This window comes from Zalophus californianus, chromosome 10 (genome assembly GCF_009762305.2).
Source record: "Zalophus californianus isolate mZalCal1 chromosome 10, mZalCal1.pri.v2, whole genome shotgun sequence".
In the NCBI taxonomy this organism is placed as follows: Eukaryota; Metazoa; Chordata; class Mammalia; order Carnivora; family Otariidae; genus Zalophus; species Zalophus californianus.
This window is the reverse complement of record NC_045604.1, coordinates 11809529-11824036: the sequence shown is the minus strand read 5'-3', so window position 1 is coordinate 11824036 and position 14508 is coordinate 11809529. Positions and strand designations below refer to the sequence as shown.

The following is a 14508-nucleotide window of genomic DNA, read 5'->3' as shown; positions in this document are numbered from 1 at the left end:
AAATGTCCGCCATCTTGGGCGTAAGTGGCTTTGCTAGGCGGCACCTCATGTGAAGTCCCTACACAGGTGTGTCCGGGCAAGGGCTCAGAAGGGCTCACAGGAATTTTGTGCTTTGTTTCCTAGGATTCGTGGGATGAGCTGCTTATTGGCGACGTGATAATGAAAAGAATAATGGCTTGTTCCAGGTAAGGCTCCTCCACCCCTGGCAGGGAGAAGGAGGGCAGGGCTAAGGCCATTCTGCTTTGTCCCTTGTATGATGCTGTGTGTGTGTCCAGGTGCACTGTAACCATGGTGGACCCAGACACCGGCGTCACGAGCAGGAAGGAGCCGCTGGAGACCCTGAAGAGGTAGGACTAGGCAGCCTGATCTCTCTAGAAGCAGGGAAAATACCATGAACATACAGTCTTAATGCTGCAGGGGGTCCCAGTGACTGCGTAACCTGGGCAGTATTCCTGGGGGCCGTGCTTCCCAGAATGCCTGTTTGCACAAATAATTTTATTTCTCATTTAGAGTTCATGATTCAAACAAACCAATGTAAGAAATGCATTGTTTAGATATTTAGGCAAACTATATTATGAAGTGAGTATTAGATGATACCAAAAACGTATTAGGTGTGATAATGGCATCGTGATGTAAGAATTTCTCCATGTATTTTGGGGAAGGGTGCTGAAGTAAGTAGGGGAATTGACACGATGTCTGGGAAGTGCTGTATATTATTTTAGCAAAGAAAAAAAAAAGGTCACATGGAAAAATGTGTCAAAGCCTTGATTAATAGAATATGAGTGATAATTACATGGGGATTCATTGCAGCATTTCTACTTTTATGTTTACTCTAAAATATAATAAAAAATAAAAAAATTTTAAGTGAAAGATAGAATAAGTTTAAATTGAATAGATAGTTAAAATAACATGGATTTTTTTAAAAGCTGATTACAGAATAGCAGATAGAGTATTTTTTTATTTGATTTTACTTTTTATTTTATTAAAGATTTATTTATTTGAGAGAGAGAGAAAGAGCAGAGGGAGAGGGAGAGGGAATCTCAAGCAGGCTCCATGCCCAGCACGAGGCCGGACTCGGGACTACATCCCAGGACCCTGAGATCATGACCTGAACCTAAACCAAGAGTCAGACGCTCAACTGACTGAGCCACCCAGGCGCCCCGATTTTACTTTTTTTTTAAATATATAAATGCACATGAGTGATAAAGGGCTGGAAGTTTATAAACCAAAATGTTAATGGAGGTGCTCTTGTAGTAATGGAATTATGGGCAAATAGATATATTCTTATATGTAGTCTTTAAACTTTCTGTGATCAACCTGCGTTACTTTTGCTAAAATGACAGTTGAAGACCTGAGCAACTTCAGTGGTGGTATCTGCCCCGTGTAAGGTTGGAGGGGGGCTGTCAGGTCTCATCTCTGCAGCTCCCGAGCCCTTCAGCTTTGACCCTGGCTTGTGTCCCCAGGTGGCTCTAATAGAGGGGGAAGGGAAGGCATGGAGCACCACCGTGACAGCTTCTTGGGGCAAAGCCCCAGAAGACTTGGGGCAGGAGCGCAGTTGGTGCCATCCGGCTCCAAAACCATCGTGGGAGAGCACAGTGAGGGGTTTGTGTGACCAGACTCACTGCCCTGGAATGTGACTCCTGCTGCCTGCCATCCTTCCCTCTCTCACAAACCTGTGGCCTTCTTTAGGCCAACCGGTTAGCCTCCTTTGATCAACACCAATCTTACTCTGCTGATCTTGCTGTTCCAGAAGCTACTATCCGGCCGTTGCTGGGCCTGCTGAAGCCCTGGGGTAGAGGGCTGTTGTCCCAGCTGGCAAATCACCCTCAGGCATGAGGCTCTGGGCCTGCCCTCGGTGGCCAGCACCTGTCGTCCGAGAAGACAGGTGTCCTTCATGAGGGCCAGGCCACAAGGCAGAGAGATGGATCAGGAGTGAAGTCAGACAAGCTGGGTTGAGGGGGATCAAGGAGAGGCAATTCTTGAACTGAAGAGCAAACTGCTTTCCATCTGGGTCCCCACCACTGAGCGTGGATTTGCGGGAACATTCCATGAGAAGGTACAGACCAGCCGAAGGCAAATCTCATCATTTTGAGGGGGCACTGTGTATTTCTCAATGCTGAAAACAAAGTTAATTCACTTTCTCATTTTAACTTAATATTTATTACTTAATGTTAAGAACTTAATACGATAAAACACTTGAGATTTATGTATTCCACACCTTGTACATCCCCCCCCCAAAAAAAAGCAAAGAAAATTTTAACTCTAGGGCATGATGTGCCAGCTGAACTGTTTAGAGATGAAGTCCACTGATGTCTGTGAGTTATTTGGAAATGCCAAAAAATTATAATGCATTGATGGATGGATAAAAATGTGATCAAGGAAGTTGTCTGTAGGGGCGCCTGGGGGGCTCAGTCGTTAAGCGTCTGCCTTTGGCTCAGGTCGTGATCCCAGGGTCCTGGGATCGAGCCCCGCATCGGGCTCCCTGCTCGGCGGGAGGCCTGCTTCTCCCTCCCCCACTCCCCCTGCTTGTGTTCCCTCTCTCCCTGTGTCTCTCTCTGTCAAATAAATAAATAAAATCTTAAAAAAAAAAAAAAAGGAAGTGTCTGTAAAGTGTTATAGGTAGAGTCCAGGGGGTTGGTAAATGTGTGTTTGCTATAAAATTCTCTTAACTTGTTTGCATGTCTGGGGATTGTAATAATACTGTGTGTGTTGGAACATTAGTAAGGAGAGTGGGGTTTTGAGAAGCAGTGACGACAGACTAGCTATTCTTCAAAATGCCCTCACTCACCATCAGAACAAAGCGGAGTCTGGTCTTCCTACCTCCTGTGGCCGCAGAGTCGCTGCAGGGAGAAGGACAGGTGGTGGGGGGTGTGGCGGCGGTGGCGGGGGGGAGCCCCGTCCTGGGAGTCAGGAACCCTGTGCTTATCAGCCGCTCCCCCTCCCGCGCAGGCCGGCGTGTTCTTCCCTCCGAAATAAGCCGGGTAGGACAGACCTGGATGAGTCTCGGTGCAAACCCGCTGAGTGGTTTTGGGGACCCTTCGTCACCCTTTTTTATACATCTTGTCCTGTCTCTCTCCCCAACATGTTGCTTGGTCACCCTGGACTTAGTGTCTCTGCAGCGCTGAAAGCACTCAGGTGTTTAGGCCCATCCTCTGAATCTTTCGTGCTCGCCTCCATTGGGAAGCTGTGTTTACAGAACGAGGATCATTGACCCAGACACAGAGCGAGGGCAAGCCGGCGGGGGTCCCAGGATCCAGCACAGCCCCCTGATCCTCCACAGGCTTTCTGCGGTCCGGCAGTCACACCCTAATGGCTCCTAATACCCCGGGAGACAAAGCAGCCAGCCTAGGTGTCTCCCATCTCTTACGGAGATTGAAATGGCCATAGATGTAGTAATTTATGCTCTCCCTGGGACAGGTAGTCATAAATCTGGAGAAAGAGAAAGGCCGGGCTTCGCGACATAAATCATGGGAAGCAGAGCAAACAGCGGTGTCCAGAACAGCTTCTCCACTCTCAGGCAGGTGGCTCGGAGCCAGGCTGCTTTCCATTTTCCTCTGTCCTCAGGTGCCCAGGGGCTGTGTTGCTTTGAGGACACAGGGGAGACCTCTGCCAGCCTTACCCACTGAAGCCTGTCGCCCACAGGCAGAGTGCGGGGTGGCAGAGCAATGAGAGAAAAAGAAATATGTCTGGCACTGCTGAACGTCTGTAAGATCCTCGTAGTGGGTGGTGCAGAGGAGGCTGCTGGCTAGTGGGAAAATAGGAAGATGGAATTCCTTCCTTCCTTTCCTTCCTTCCTTCCTTCCTTCCTTCCTTCCTTCCTTCCTTCCTTCCTTCCTTCCTTCCTTCCTTCCTTCCTTCCCTCCTTCCCTCCTTCCTTCCCTCCTTCCTTCCTTCCAGATTTTATTGAGGGGGGAGACAGAGGGACAGGGAGAGAGAGTCCTAAGCAGATTCCAAGCTGAGTGCAGAGCCTGACGTGGGACTTGATCCCATGACCTAGAGATCATGACCTGAGCTGAAACCAAAAGTTGGACACTCAATGGACTGAGCCACCCAGGCACCCCCTACTCTTTTCTTTCTTAAAGGAGAGTGACTTCCGCACTGATCCCTAGGGCTTAAGGTGTGGTGGGAGTCTGTCATTGCTGCTTCCAGAACATCTGGCTCCTAATTAATAGAAAGAGGAAAGCACGTTTGCTTCATAGATGCAAAAGTTTTGTTGGACACATGAATACTTTGACATTAAGGACATTTGCCACTTGTGTTAGGCTATGTTGAGCTAAAGACAGAAGGATATAGTGGTAATACCATGAGAGAAGACAGACACCCCCAGCCCCATCTGGCTCTATCACTGGCTGATTGTGTGACTTTGACAAGTCAATTAGCTTCTCGATGCTTCAGTTTCCTTATTGGTAAACACTGGACTAATAATACCTGTCCTGGTTGATCAGAATAAGGCAATACATATGATTTTAAAAAATAGATGATAAAATATTGTACACAATGACTGTGTAGGCTCTGATTGTTGATAGTCTCAGTCTATGAACTTGACACCTTCTGGGAGAAGAAGTCTGAAGACACTTCTCTCTGTTCTCTGAAGCTGCCTTAAATAAAACCCAACCCAGATCTGCTCAGTCTGTAGGGCTCCCCTCCTCCAAGCTGCCTTCACAGTGCTATTTCATTCTTTTTTTTTTTTTTGAAGATTTTATTTATTTATTTGACAGAGAAAGACACAGCAAGAGAGGGAACACAAGCAGGGGGAGCGGGAGAGGGAGAAACAGGCTTCCTGCAGAGCAGGGAGTCCCATGAGGGGCTCAATCCCAGGACCCTGGGATCATGACCTGAGCCGAAGGCAGACGCTTAATGACTGAGCCACCCAGGCGCCCCTGTGCTGTTTCATTCTTAACCTGGCCATCGGGTTAGTGGGTTGTGAGGCCTCAGAAGTGGCCTGTGCCCCAAGGTGGGGATCCAGTGGTGACCAGGGAGAGACCCTGCTTTTCGTCACAGCCTGGGCACTGACCAGTAAACGAGCAGACCAGGCAGAGTAAATGATGAGCAGCCCTCATGGTGCACATGGTGCACAAAACCTTTACAGGTTTCCACTCACACCACACCCTTCCAGTTTAGAGACCTCTGTTGAAGTTAAAAGTGTCTTGAACCTCCTGCTCATTAGAGTAGTTGTATGTTTCCTATTCATTGAAAAAGAAAATGCATTAACAAAGGAACTTTTAAATGAGTTTGTAGTTTATTAACCCCAACAACAACAAAAATATATCTTTGAACAAAATCATAGATGGTCCCGGGAAGATACAGTACTGTTTGCAGTCTGTGGAACGAAGCTTGGTGTGCATGTGCATTTGCAGACCGCTCGCAGTACCCGCTCATGCCCACAAGGGGTCGCCGATGATCTCGTTAATGGGGGCTTCCTGCGTCCCTGCAGGGGCCTGCGATGTTAGGGGGAGCTGCAGGTGGGGTGAGAGTTGGGAAGGGTTGTAGGGAAGGCAGGCCCGCACACAGCCAGCTCTCCAATGCCACAGCGCTCCCCGTTTCTATTCCTAGGCGACGAAATGGATGGCCACCTGCGAACCAGGTGACCAAACCTGTGCTCGCATGAACCAAATTTCTTGCCCCACTTTGCGCTGTTTAAGGGGGCTGGGCTGGAAGGGGCCCTCTCCTCTCAGTTACCTGGTCGGGGAGTCTATGTGAGTGGTTGATGGGAACAGGCAGGTGGAACCCACGAGCGGCCAGTCCTCTGTGTACAAGAATTAGTATTAACCCGCTCAGTTTTTCTCAGGTCTGTGTGTGTACCCAGATGCGGTATAGATGACCAGGGGTCAATCACATACTGGGTAGGAAGCATGGCGACTGTGGGTGGAGTGGCCAGACCCCGCCTGACCACTGAGATCTGTGCTCTGGGGCACGTTGGTTACTCCTGAGACTTAGCTGTAGAGTGGAGAGAACTCACATTCTCCCCTAGGCTTGTTGTAAGGATTAAGAGATTGCTGTGTGAGGTGTTCTTTAGAACTTTCAGTGTCCCCCCCGCACCCCCACGAAATAATCTGAGTCGAGGACCCAGGCTACAGAACTCCAATCCTGAAGAAGCCACTCTCTGATAGACACAGATCCTCAAATGTCGCTGGTATTGCATGTTGATGGGAGAGGTAGGTGAGGAGAGGGTCCAAGGTCATTGCGGGGACCTGACTGCCGAGCTGGGGAGTACTGGGGGCGAGGCAGGGCCGCCTGGGGCCGCAGCTCATGGCCTTCATCCACCCGCTGATTGCTCATTTGTTTGCTCAGCAAGCCTTGTTGGAGAGGCCCCAGTGTGCCAGGCTCTGTAGCAGGCTCAGGGATGCAGCAGGGACCGGGACAGGCAGGGGGCGCCTGCAGTCTGGTGAGGAGCTGAGGGTCCCGGAAGGAACCCCTGGATTTGATCTGCTCCGGTTGCTCATCAGCCATTTCTGAAGTGAAGGACAAAATAAGGACCAGCTTGCCACAAAAGTTCCCCCCCCCCCCCCACTTTTAAAGCACTGTAGAATGAAATGAAGACATTCTATAAAAATGTTTGAAATAGGGCGCCTGGGTGGCTCAGTCGTTAAGCGTCTACCTTCGGCTCAGGTCATGATCCCAGGGTCCTGGGATCGAGCCCCGCATCGGGCTCCCTGCTCAGCGGGAGGCCTGCTTCTCCCTCTGCCACTCCCTCTGCTTGAGGTCCCTCTCTCGCTGTGTCTCTCTCTGTTGAAAAATAAATACAGTCTTAAAAAAAGTTTGAAATATAAAGATGATATAAAATTGGAGCTAGCTTCAGTGAGAAACTGAAGGAAAACTTTCTCCCGGGGGGTGGGGGGAGAATGTCGCCATGTTGTTCCCACACACTCTACCTGGGACTGCTTGTGTTTTCTGCCGGACAAAGATGTTCATGCTGATTCTAATAGAGGCTTTTCATTCATCCATTCAACGATGGTTGTGGGTCACTGGGGACGGGTGGGGCCCAGCACTGGGTGTGAGCAGTACAAGGGAGTTCGTCACAGCTGCTCTTCTGCAGGGACCCTCTGTCTTGCAGAGAGACAGACATGTGCCCTGACTACAGAACAAGGCATGGGAGTGTTCCAGGGGCAGGCAGGGAAACACTGAGGCTGGGAAAATTACTCCTGGCTGGGGGCTCCTGGGCTTCCTTCCTAGGAGATGGGGCATTTGAGTTGGGCCTTGAGGGGAAGGTAGAATTTTAACGCATGGGGAAGCAGAAGAGGGGCATCCCACAGGAGTCTCGGAGCTGGTGAAGTGCAAAGCAAGATAAAAGGACATTGAGGGATCCGGTAGAGAGCGACGCAGGTGCAGGTAAGGGGCAGAGGGTGACAGGTTTGAAAAAGCTCCTGGGGCCAGGTGGACAGCCTCACGTGCCCCGCTGAAGAGCTGGAATGTTATTCTGTAGGCACATTGAGAGTGCCTGAGCCGGGCCTGGTTAAGACCAGAGCAGAATTAAGAAAGTAATACAGTGTAGCACCAACAATGAATTGGAAGCCGGGGAGCGGAGAGTGAGAAGAGGTCAGTTATGAAGTTGTCACAATGGTCTGAGCATGCTGAAAGCAAGGGGGTGGCTGTGGGGGAAACCGCGAGCAAATCCTGTGATGCGGGGCAGGAAGAACCTCAGGACTTGGCAACTATGGAGAAGCGGTGGAGAGTGAGGGGAGGAGGGCACTGGAGGCCCCCAGGGCTCCAAGCCTGAGGCACTGGTGGTTCTAGTGAGGAGAGACGCCTAGAGAAAAGGAAGGTGGGAACGTATGTCGAAACATCTCAAGTACCTCATCGCTTAATGCTGCGAATGGGAACGCTCCATGGAAGGAAGATGTGGGCGTCTGGCCACCGTGGGCTCTTCTGTAGTTTATGCCCTGGGCAGGCCGCTCATTGCACAACTCCAGGAGGCCCTCTTCTGTTAGACTTTGGTGGGAATGGTGGCCCCTGGCGGCCCTGTGTGGGTGGACATTTACTTCAGCCGAGAAGGAAGCATATGCTCTTTGAGCTCTTGCTTCTGTTCGGCTGTGACTCATGGTGATCTTTCTCCTGTTGCAGTTATCGTCTGTGTGACCCTTCTGAGCAGAAGCTGTATGGAAAATCACCTCTCTTCGGGCAGTATTTTGTCCTGGAAAGCACAGGGACCATCAAAGTGGGGGACCCTGTGTACCTGCTGGGCCAGTAGTAGGAATCATGTCCTAGAATGTCAAGTACCTTTGAAGAAATGTCCTCAAAAATGCCCACACTGGAAGCAAAGTTCTGGAACTGGTACCTCAGCATTTCCTTCAGGTCTGTGACTTCCAAGCATTTTGTCTTTTGGACTTCCTGGTGCCTCAGTGCCCCCTAGTGCCTTTGTGCAAGGCAAAGAAATACAGTTGTGGTAACTTAAGAGGACTTCGGTAAGTCACTTAAATGACAAGGTAGAATTCTGAAAACCCCTTGTGTAACTGTGATGGTGGGATTCCTGCTCCTTCTTTTACATTTGCCTGTCCAGAGGGCTAACCTCTATAATCTCATCACCACCCTGTAGGGAAAGAACAAGAGGAAGAGTGGGCAAGTGAGGAGAATGTTCTGGAAGAATGTGATGGAAACAAACTAGCTCCCCAGATAAGGCTGGAGGGTCACATCACTTTTCTTCTCAAGCCCTAGACTAGCTTTTGAGAAGGCAGAAAGAGCCTGACCTTCGGGAAACGCCTGAGACGTTAATTTTCCATAGGTCATCTTGGCTCTGGCACTGTTGCTCCTCAGACAATGTCCGTGAGTGTTTGATGGAACCTTTGTAGCATGCGGTGTCTGTGGGCTGGAGAACTGCATCCATGCCAGGGTAGAAAATCAACTCATGAGAGCAGCCTTGCTGTCAGACTCTGATGTGGAACATGTGAAAAGCAAGACAAAAGCTTCCTCGCCTTGAAGCAAAACACCAAATACATCTCATTAGTAATCCCAAAGTTTTCCCCACATAGGAGAGTGGGCAGTAGGACTAGGGAAGGGAAGACCCCTAGTTTGATGTTGTTTGAGAGACTGTTTAATGTTGCCCAGGGAAATGATGGTGTCCCTCTTGGCAGAAGAGCAAAAAGAAGGGGAAAGGAGAGTGGTGGTGAATGGTAGCTCAGCCCATGCTGTGGAAAAGATTGATGAAAATACCTGTAGATGGGTTTTAATTTTCCATCCCTGAACTTTTTTTTTTTTTTAAAGCAAGTGGGGGTATCCTCCAGGTGCTCTCTGCTTCTCGGTTGTAAGTATTTGATTCCCTAAAAGCTCTCAGGAGGGTGGCTGTTCTGTCACAAAGCCCTCCGGGATCCTTGCTGGTCTCATCAACTCATGACCGGGTCCACCTCCTCAAATTCAGGGTGAGAAAGTTCTGGAGTCCATGGATGAGAAGAAATTTGATTTTGTGATTTGAAATAAACCACTGAAAACCTTTCAAAGGAGAAAAAGAAAGCATGTTCTAGTTCATTAAAAAGCAAGATCTAATCTTTCTACTGATCCAATGATTTAACTCTGTTGATGAACCATTTCTTTCACTGGCATTTTGTCCCTAGGAAGCTGACCAAATCATGAAAAAATGTTCCCAAACTGTAAGTAAATGGAAGCTACTTTGACTAGTTTCAGATCTTACTAACTTCTTGGCACAGAAATCAGACTTTGAAGCTGACTGATGTGAATGGGCAAAGCCAATAATTCTGACGCCTGACCAGACCCGGGTCTCTTACAAATGGACCTGCTCACACACGGCTTCCCCAGGCAAACACCCATCTTTGACGGGCTGTCAAGTGAACATGCTTTTTACCAAAAGCTGTGCATTTTCCATGTCGGTTTTATAAAAGAGGTTAGTAATCATTGGAATCTAGCCTAGCTCTGAGGTAACATTAGAAGTGAACAGGTGCATATGTATATGTTTTCTGGTTGGCGAATTCTAGCAATTTGTGTTCTGTACACTCGGCGTGAAGTGGAGAATGAAAACAATCCATCAGGTAATCTGGCCCACCACCTTCCCCAATAAATCCACTGTATGCTAAAACTACAGATTGAGGCAAAAATAAGAGTTCAGCAAGTCACGTTCCTAATGGGACCTTAGGACCCCACGGCAGAATGCACACAGGATTTAAGAAACCAGGTGAATATGGACTCTGAGGGCAGCCAAGAGTTAGGCACTGGTGAGAAACTCAGGGCTGGTTTGGTGGCTGTTCCTAGAGATTTGTAATCAGTGGCAAGCTGAATGCCTTCGACCTGAATTTCTAACCCTTTGTAAATAGTGACATCTAATGCCTCAGTGACCCATTCTGTGTCAGAGGCCACCCTTCCTGCTGACCCTGTCATTGTCTGCAGTGTAGAGCGATCCTCAAATGGGGGGGGGGTACCCGGACACCATAATTTGTCGGGAGTCCCCTTCTGCCCCTCAGAGTGTGAGGAAGATTCCTGTCTGGAGAGAGAAGTTCCAATGACCTCTAGAATCTCAGAGTGGTTGCCAAGCTTTCTGTCAGTGAGATTTAAAAGCCATTTACTTGTGTTTATTTTATATTTAATGAGCTAGTTCATGCCAAAGGCCGGGCTGATGTCTCGTTTATTTTGGATACTGAACATTTGCACACAATTCCACTTGAAATATAGGATCGGGAATATAGACGATCACAGGCCCGCAGAAAGGTCTTACAGCTGTGGGTGATGGACATTTGAGGTCAGGCCAAAATATCCACTCTTGGTGGGTGTTGTGTTTCATTCTGGGTGGTGACTTTGTGCTGTAATCACAGCAGAGAGTTACCAACCAAGAGCTGGAGATCCTGAAGAGAAGAGTGTGGGGAAGGCTCTACTGGGCAGACTGCTCGAAGGCTCACTTTCGTGACTGTTCAGAGAAAAAGTTGGAGTTTCATAACCAGGAGACAGAGCAGTGACTTAGACACACAGGGCAGAAAAAAATCAGGTTAGGCCTGATGGAAATCAGGCAGTTGTCTGGCAATGAGAGATCCTCCTGTCTTTCTGCCCTTGGGGATGTGGGGGGCAGGGTGAGGAGGTGTGCTTGTTGGGGGCTGCCCATTTGGTAGTACCATGTGGAGGCCAGGCCAGCTTGTGTCTTTGGGAAACTATCTGTGAGGCTGTCACCAACAGCGATGGCAGGCTGGAGCTCCTGGCATGTGTCCCCAGAACTCTGATAGTGTGACAAATTGGAGTGGTCCATGATGGCAGAGAGCAGATGGTCAAGAGTCACTCAAACATGCTGGAGGGGCTCTCACACCAGCCTTCGACTGTAGGTCCAACCAGGCCGTTGGGGCCATACCCTAACACTATACTTCCCTAGGTTTTTTTGGTCCATGAAATTCTGGAACTTTGCCTGGAGGGATGCTCCTAAAAAAGAATTCCATGGACCTGTAACTCTGGCAAGTCCTGTGTGCCTCCCTTTAGATTTCTTCAAAGGCCTGGCAACTCATTGGAGGCTTGGGACCTGCATCGAGGAATTCTGTTTAACGCTGCCCTCCTCCAAACTCCTGTCTGACCCCCTCCTGAGAAACCTGTCCTGACCTCCAGATCTCTCGAGGGGGCACCAGCCAGGGGCAGGGAATCACGATTAGCAAGAATGGTGCACTCATGAGAAGGCTGAGGAAGTTAAAAGAGCCCCCAACCACATGAAGGAGGCCTCTCTTGGGATGCTTCCTCTTGTCGTCTCCCTCGTCCCTGGACTGAGGCTTAAAAGGATAAAGGAGGTGTGGAGAGAATGTCTTAGACCAGCTCTCCTAAAATGGGCCTTGGGGAGATGCATTCCTTTTCTTTGGACTCGTTTTCCAAACCTGCATTCATGGATGGATAGGGTGGACCAGGGTTGAGGGGGTGGACACAGAATCTAGTCTTGGCCTTACAACAATACCACACCAGTTCTCCAGGATGCTTTATGCACCAGGGAGGGGCACTATCTTCCCATCTGTTAGCTTTACCTTTCCCATGCAACTTGTCAACTAGAGTTGCCTCCCACTACATTAAGCAGAACTACCCCAGGGGTCCTATTGCCTCCGACCATACATATATACTCACTTTATCCCATGATCTTATATTTGCAAGAACATTGTTTGCTTCTACCACTTTCTTAAAAATGGACAAGTGAGTTATGGTAGTGTCTGAAGTTGCCCAATTTTAAGCAAGGGGAAGAATCTGGTTGAAGGATTCAACAAAGTCTCTTGGAATTGGGATAATAGAAGTATACCTGAGGTATCCCTTTGTTTGCTTTGACTGCACTGTCTTCGGAGGAAGAGGCCCAGACAACAGCTTTGACTATGATCCTGTTCTCCCTCAAAACACAGCTGATAGGGGACTGGTGGGGCCATCTGGTCCCATCTTCTTCGGCCTAGCTCAGAAAGAGGAGTTGCCCTAATCACATTATTAGTCTTCCTGGACAGGCTGTAGTAACAAAAGGGGCTGAGAAGTGTCTTCTCATCTAACTTCTTCCAAGGCTCATTTTGATGGCTGGGTCAAGTTCACTCATGTTTGGCTATTGACCAACCTAATCTATTCGTTCTTGGTGGTCCTCAGTCATGCTCCCTTACCTTCACAGAGCATTCTAGACTGCTCTTCCTCCTACCTCCCTTCTGAAGCCCACAGCCTCTGATTCTTTCCCTTCATTTCCTGCTCTATGCTCTCTACCAATCCCTGACCTATAACTTCAGTAGTCCAGACTCCAGTCCTGGTGGAGCCCTGTGGGATGTAAGTCAAGGCTAACTTCCCTCTCTCTCTTTGGGATTTGCTGGGAGTATTGTAAATATAGTGTTGTCATAATTATTTCTGATTAATATTTTTACACCTAATAAAGTTTCAAAGGGATGGTGTTTACTTGGTCTAGGGGAGGGGCACCTTCCAGATGACTTGCCCAGCAATTAAAGCGGCTCGTTAGTTGGAGGCCCGCGATGGCCGAGGACAGCTGGAGAGCTCTTCTTTGCAAGCAGCTCTGGTTAACATCAACCAGGAAAGCTCTTTGTAAACACATGAATAATTGATCGTCCAGCGCTCACATAGCTACTGAGGATCTGAGCCTGTATGACTCATTTGCAAGCCATCCCTGTCGTCTGGATGCCATAACATTGGAGGAATGATGATTGTTTCTTGGAGATTCTTCTGTGGCCAGAGTTGCCAAGACCAAGGCTGTAATGGTTTGTTATGATGACCTTTGTTATTCCATTAGACTCAATTGCTTTAAAAAATGATGTGTGCATACTTTAGGAACGTTTTTACCCTTTACGTTGACCTGACATCATAGTTTATATTACAAAATGTATTAATGACAGAGGAGTGTTTTCATGTCCCAAGGACAAATTTTAACAACCATAATCTGCCCTTAGTCATCATAAATATAAATGTATTGGTCAAACAGATCTCGTTAATGTGGCCAAGATAAATGCAAGTCTATATTTTAAGGCAGTTGAAGTTCTAGAGAATATTTGGAGCTTTTTGTGGGGCTAAGAGATCTTGTATATGTGCTATCAAAGGGCTGAGAAAATTAACATGGTTCCCCCTCTGGTTTTTCGTTGGACAGATATAAACGTCTTGGGGATGTCAAGTAAGATTGTTCACATAGTTTCTGGACTCCGTTAATGCCTGGTGGGGTGAAGCTTAGTTCTTAAAGCTGTATTCTTTTCATTATGCTCACAGTGCTTCTGAAAGGAAAATAAAGATTTCAAGACTTAGCAATGTGTTGCTCAACCCCATTTTCCTGTATTACACTGTGCCTTGAAGTTTTAATTTTATGAGTGTCCCCTGCCCCACCATCGTGCTTCCTGTAGGAGGAGCCCCTTTTCAACAGATGCACAGCTGACATTTTGCAATCTATATGCTGGGCATGGGCTGGGTCAGACACTTTGTCTTCCTCTCCGTTACGCCACACTCAGAAGTGTTGGCCGTTGCTGGTTGTGTCCACATTTTAAGTTTCTCAGGCAGAAAATAAATCCTTATTTAGAATCCTTTTTAATCGTGTTCTTAGTCTGAACCATGAAAATGTGTTTAAGGCAGGGATGTCTCAAATGCCACTCACTGAGAGAGCAGACTGTTTACAGGGGGAGTTCGTCTCCCCTCAATATGGCAAACATGGCGCCAGGATTAAACTCTGTGTGGATTATGGTCACCTGGCAATGACTGATGAGCACTTCAAATAAAACCATTTACCCCTTGTCCCTTAGAAGAATCTTCTAAGAGGAATCTTCCCTTCTGCGTCAGCTGTTGTCTTTGGTAGCACCACCTATTGGGTTTTGGAGTCATGATTTTGCCTGGATACCCTCTCTGGAGTTGGGGGTTGACTTATTTTCTAAATCTGACAATGTGGCGATAGTTCTGTGATAATTTCCTGTGTGGTTTAAACCTTTTGATCTGTTTAGAGAGTGAGGCACATACACCTAGGTTCATATCAACACTATTCACTCTAGCCAACAGGTGGGAGCAACCCAAGTGTCTGATGAGAGATGAACGGAATAAAGAAAATGTAGCATATGTATAGAATGGAATGTTATTCAGCCTTAAAAAGGAAGGGAA

The 14508-nt window shown here is 48.0% G+C and overlaps 1 protein-coding gene across 4 annotated transcripts in view; it reads left to right on the top strand.

Moving 5' to 3' along the window:
- The window catches only part of MTARC1 (mitochondrial amidoxime reducing component 1), a 31285-nt gene extending 17615 nt beyond the window's left edge, over positions 1-13670 (top strand). Inside the window, exons 5-7 of one of the 4 annotated variants that reach the window (XM_027612119.2) lie at positions 124-185; positions 276-347; positions 8062-13670. In XM_027612119.2, coding sequence (XP_027467920.1) covers positions 124-185; positions 276-347; positions 8062-8188 — 261 coding nt within the window. In that variant the 3' untranslated portion in view covers positions 8189-13670. The other 3 variants (XM_027612122.2, XM_027612123.2, XM_027612121.2) reach the window with 3 other exon arrangements.
- The last annotated feature ends 838 nt before the right edge of the window (positions 13671-14508 follow it).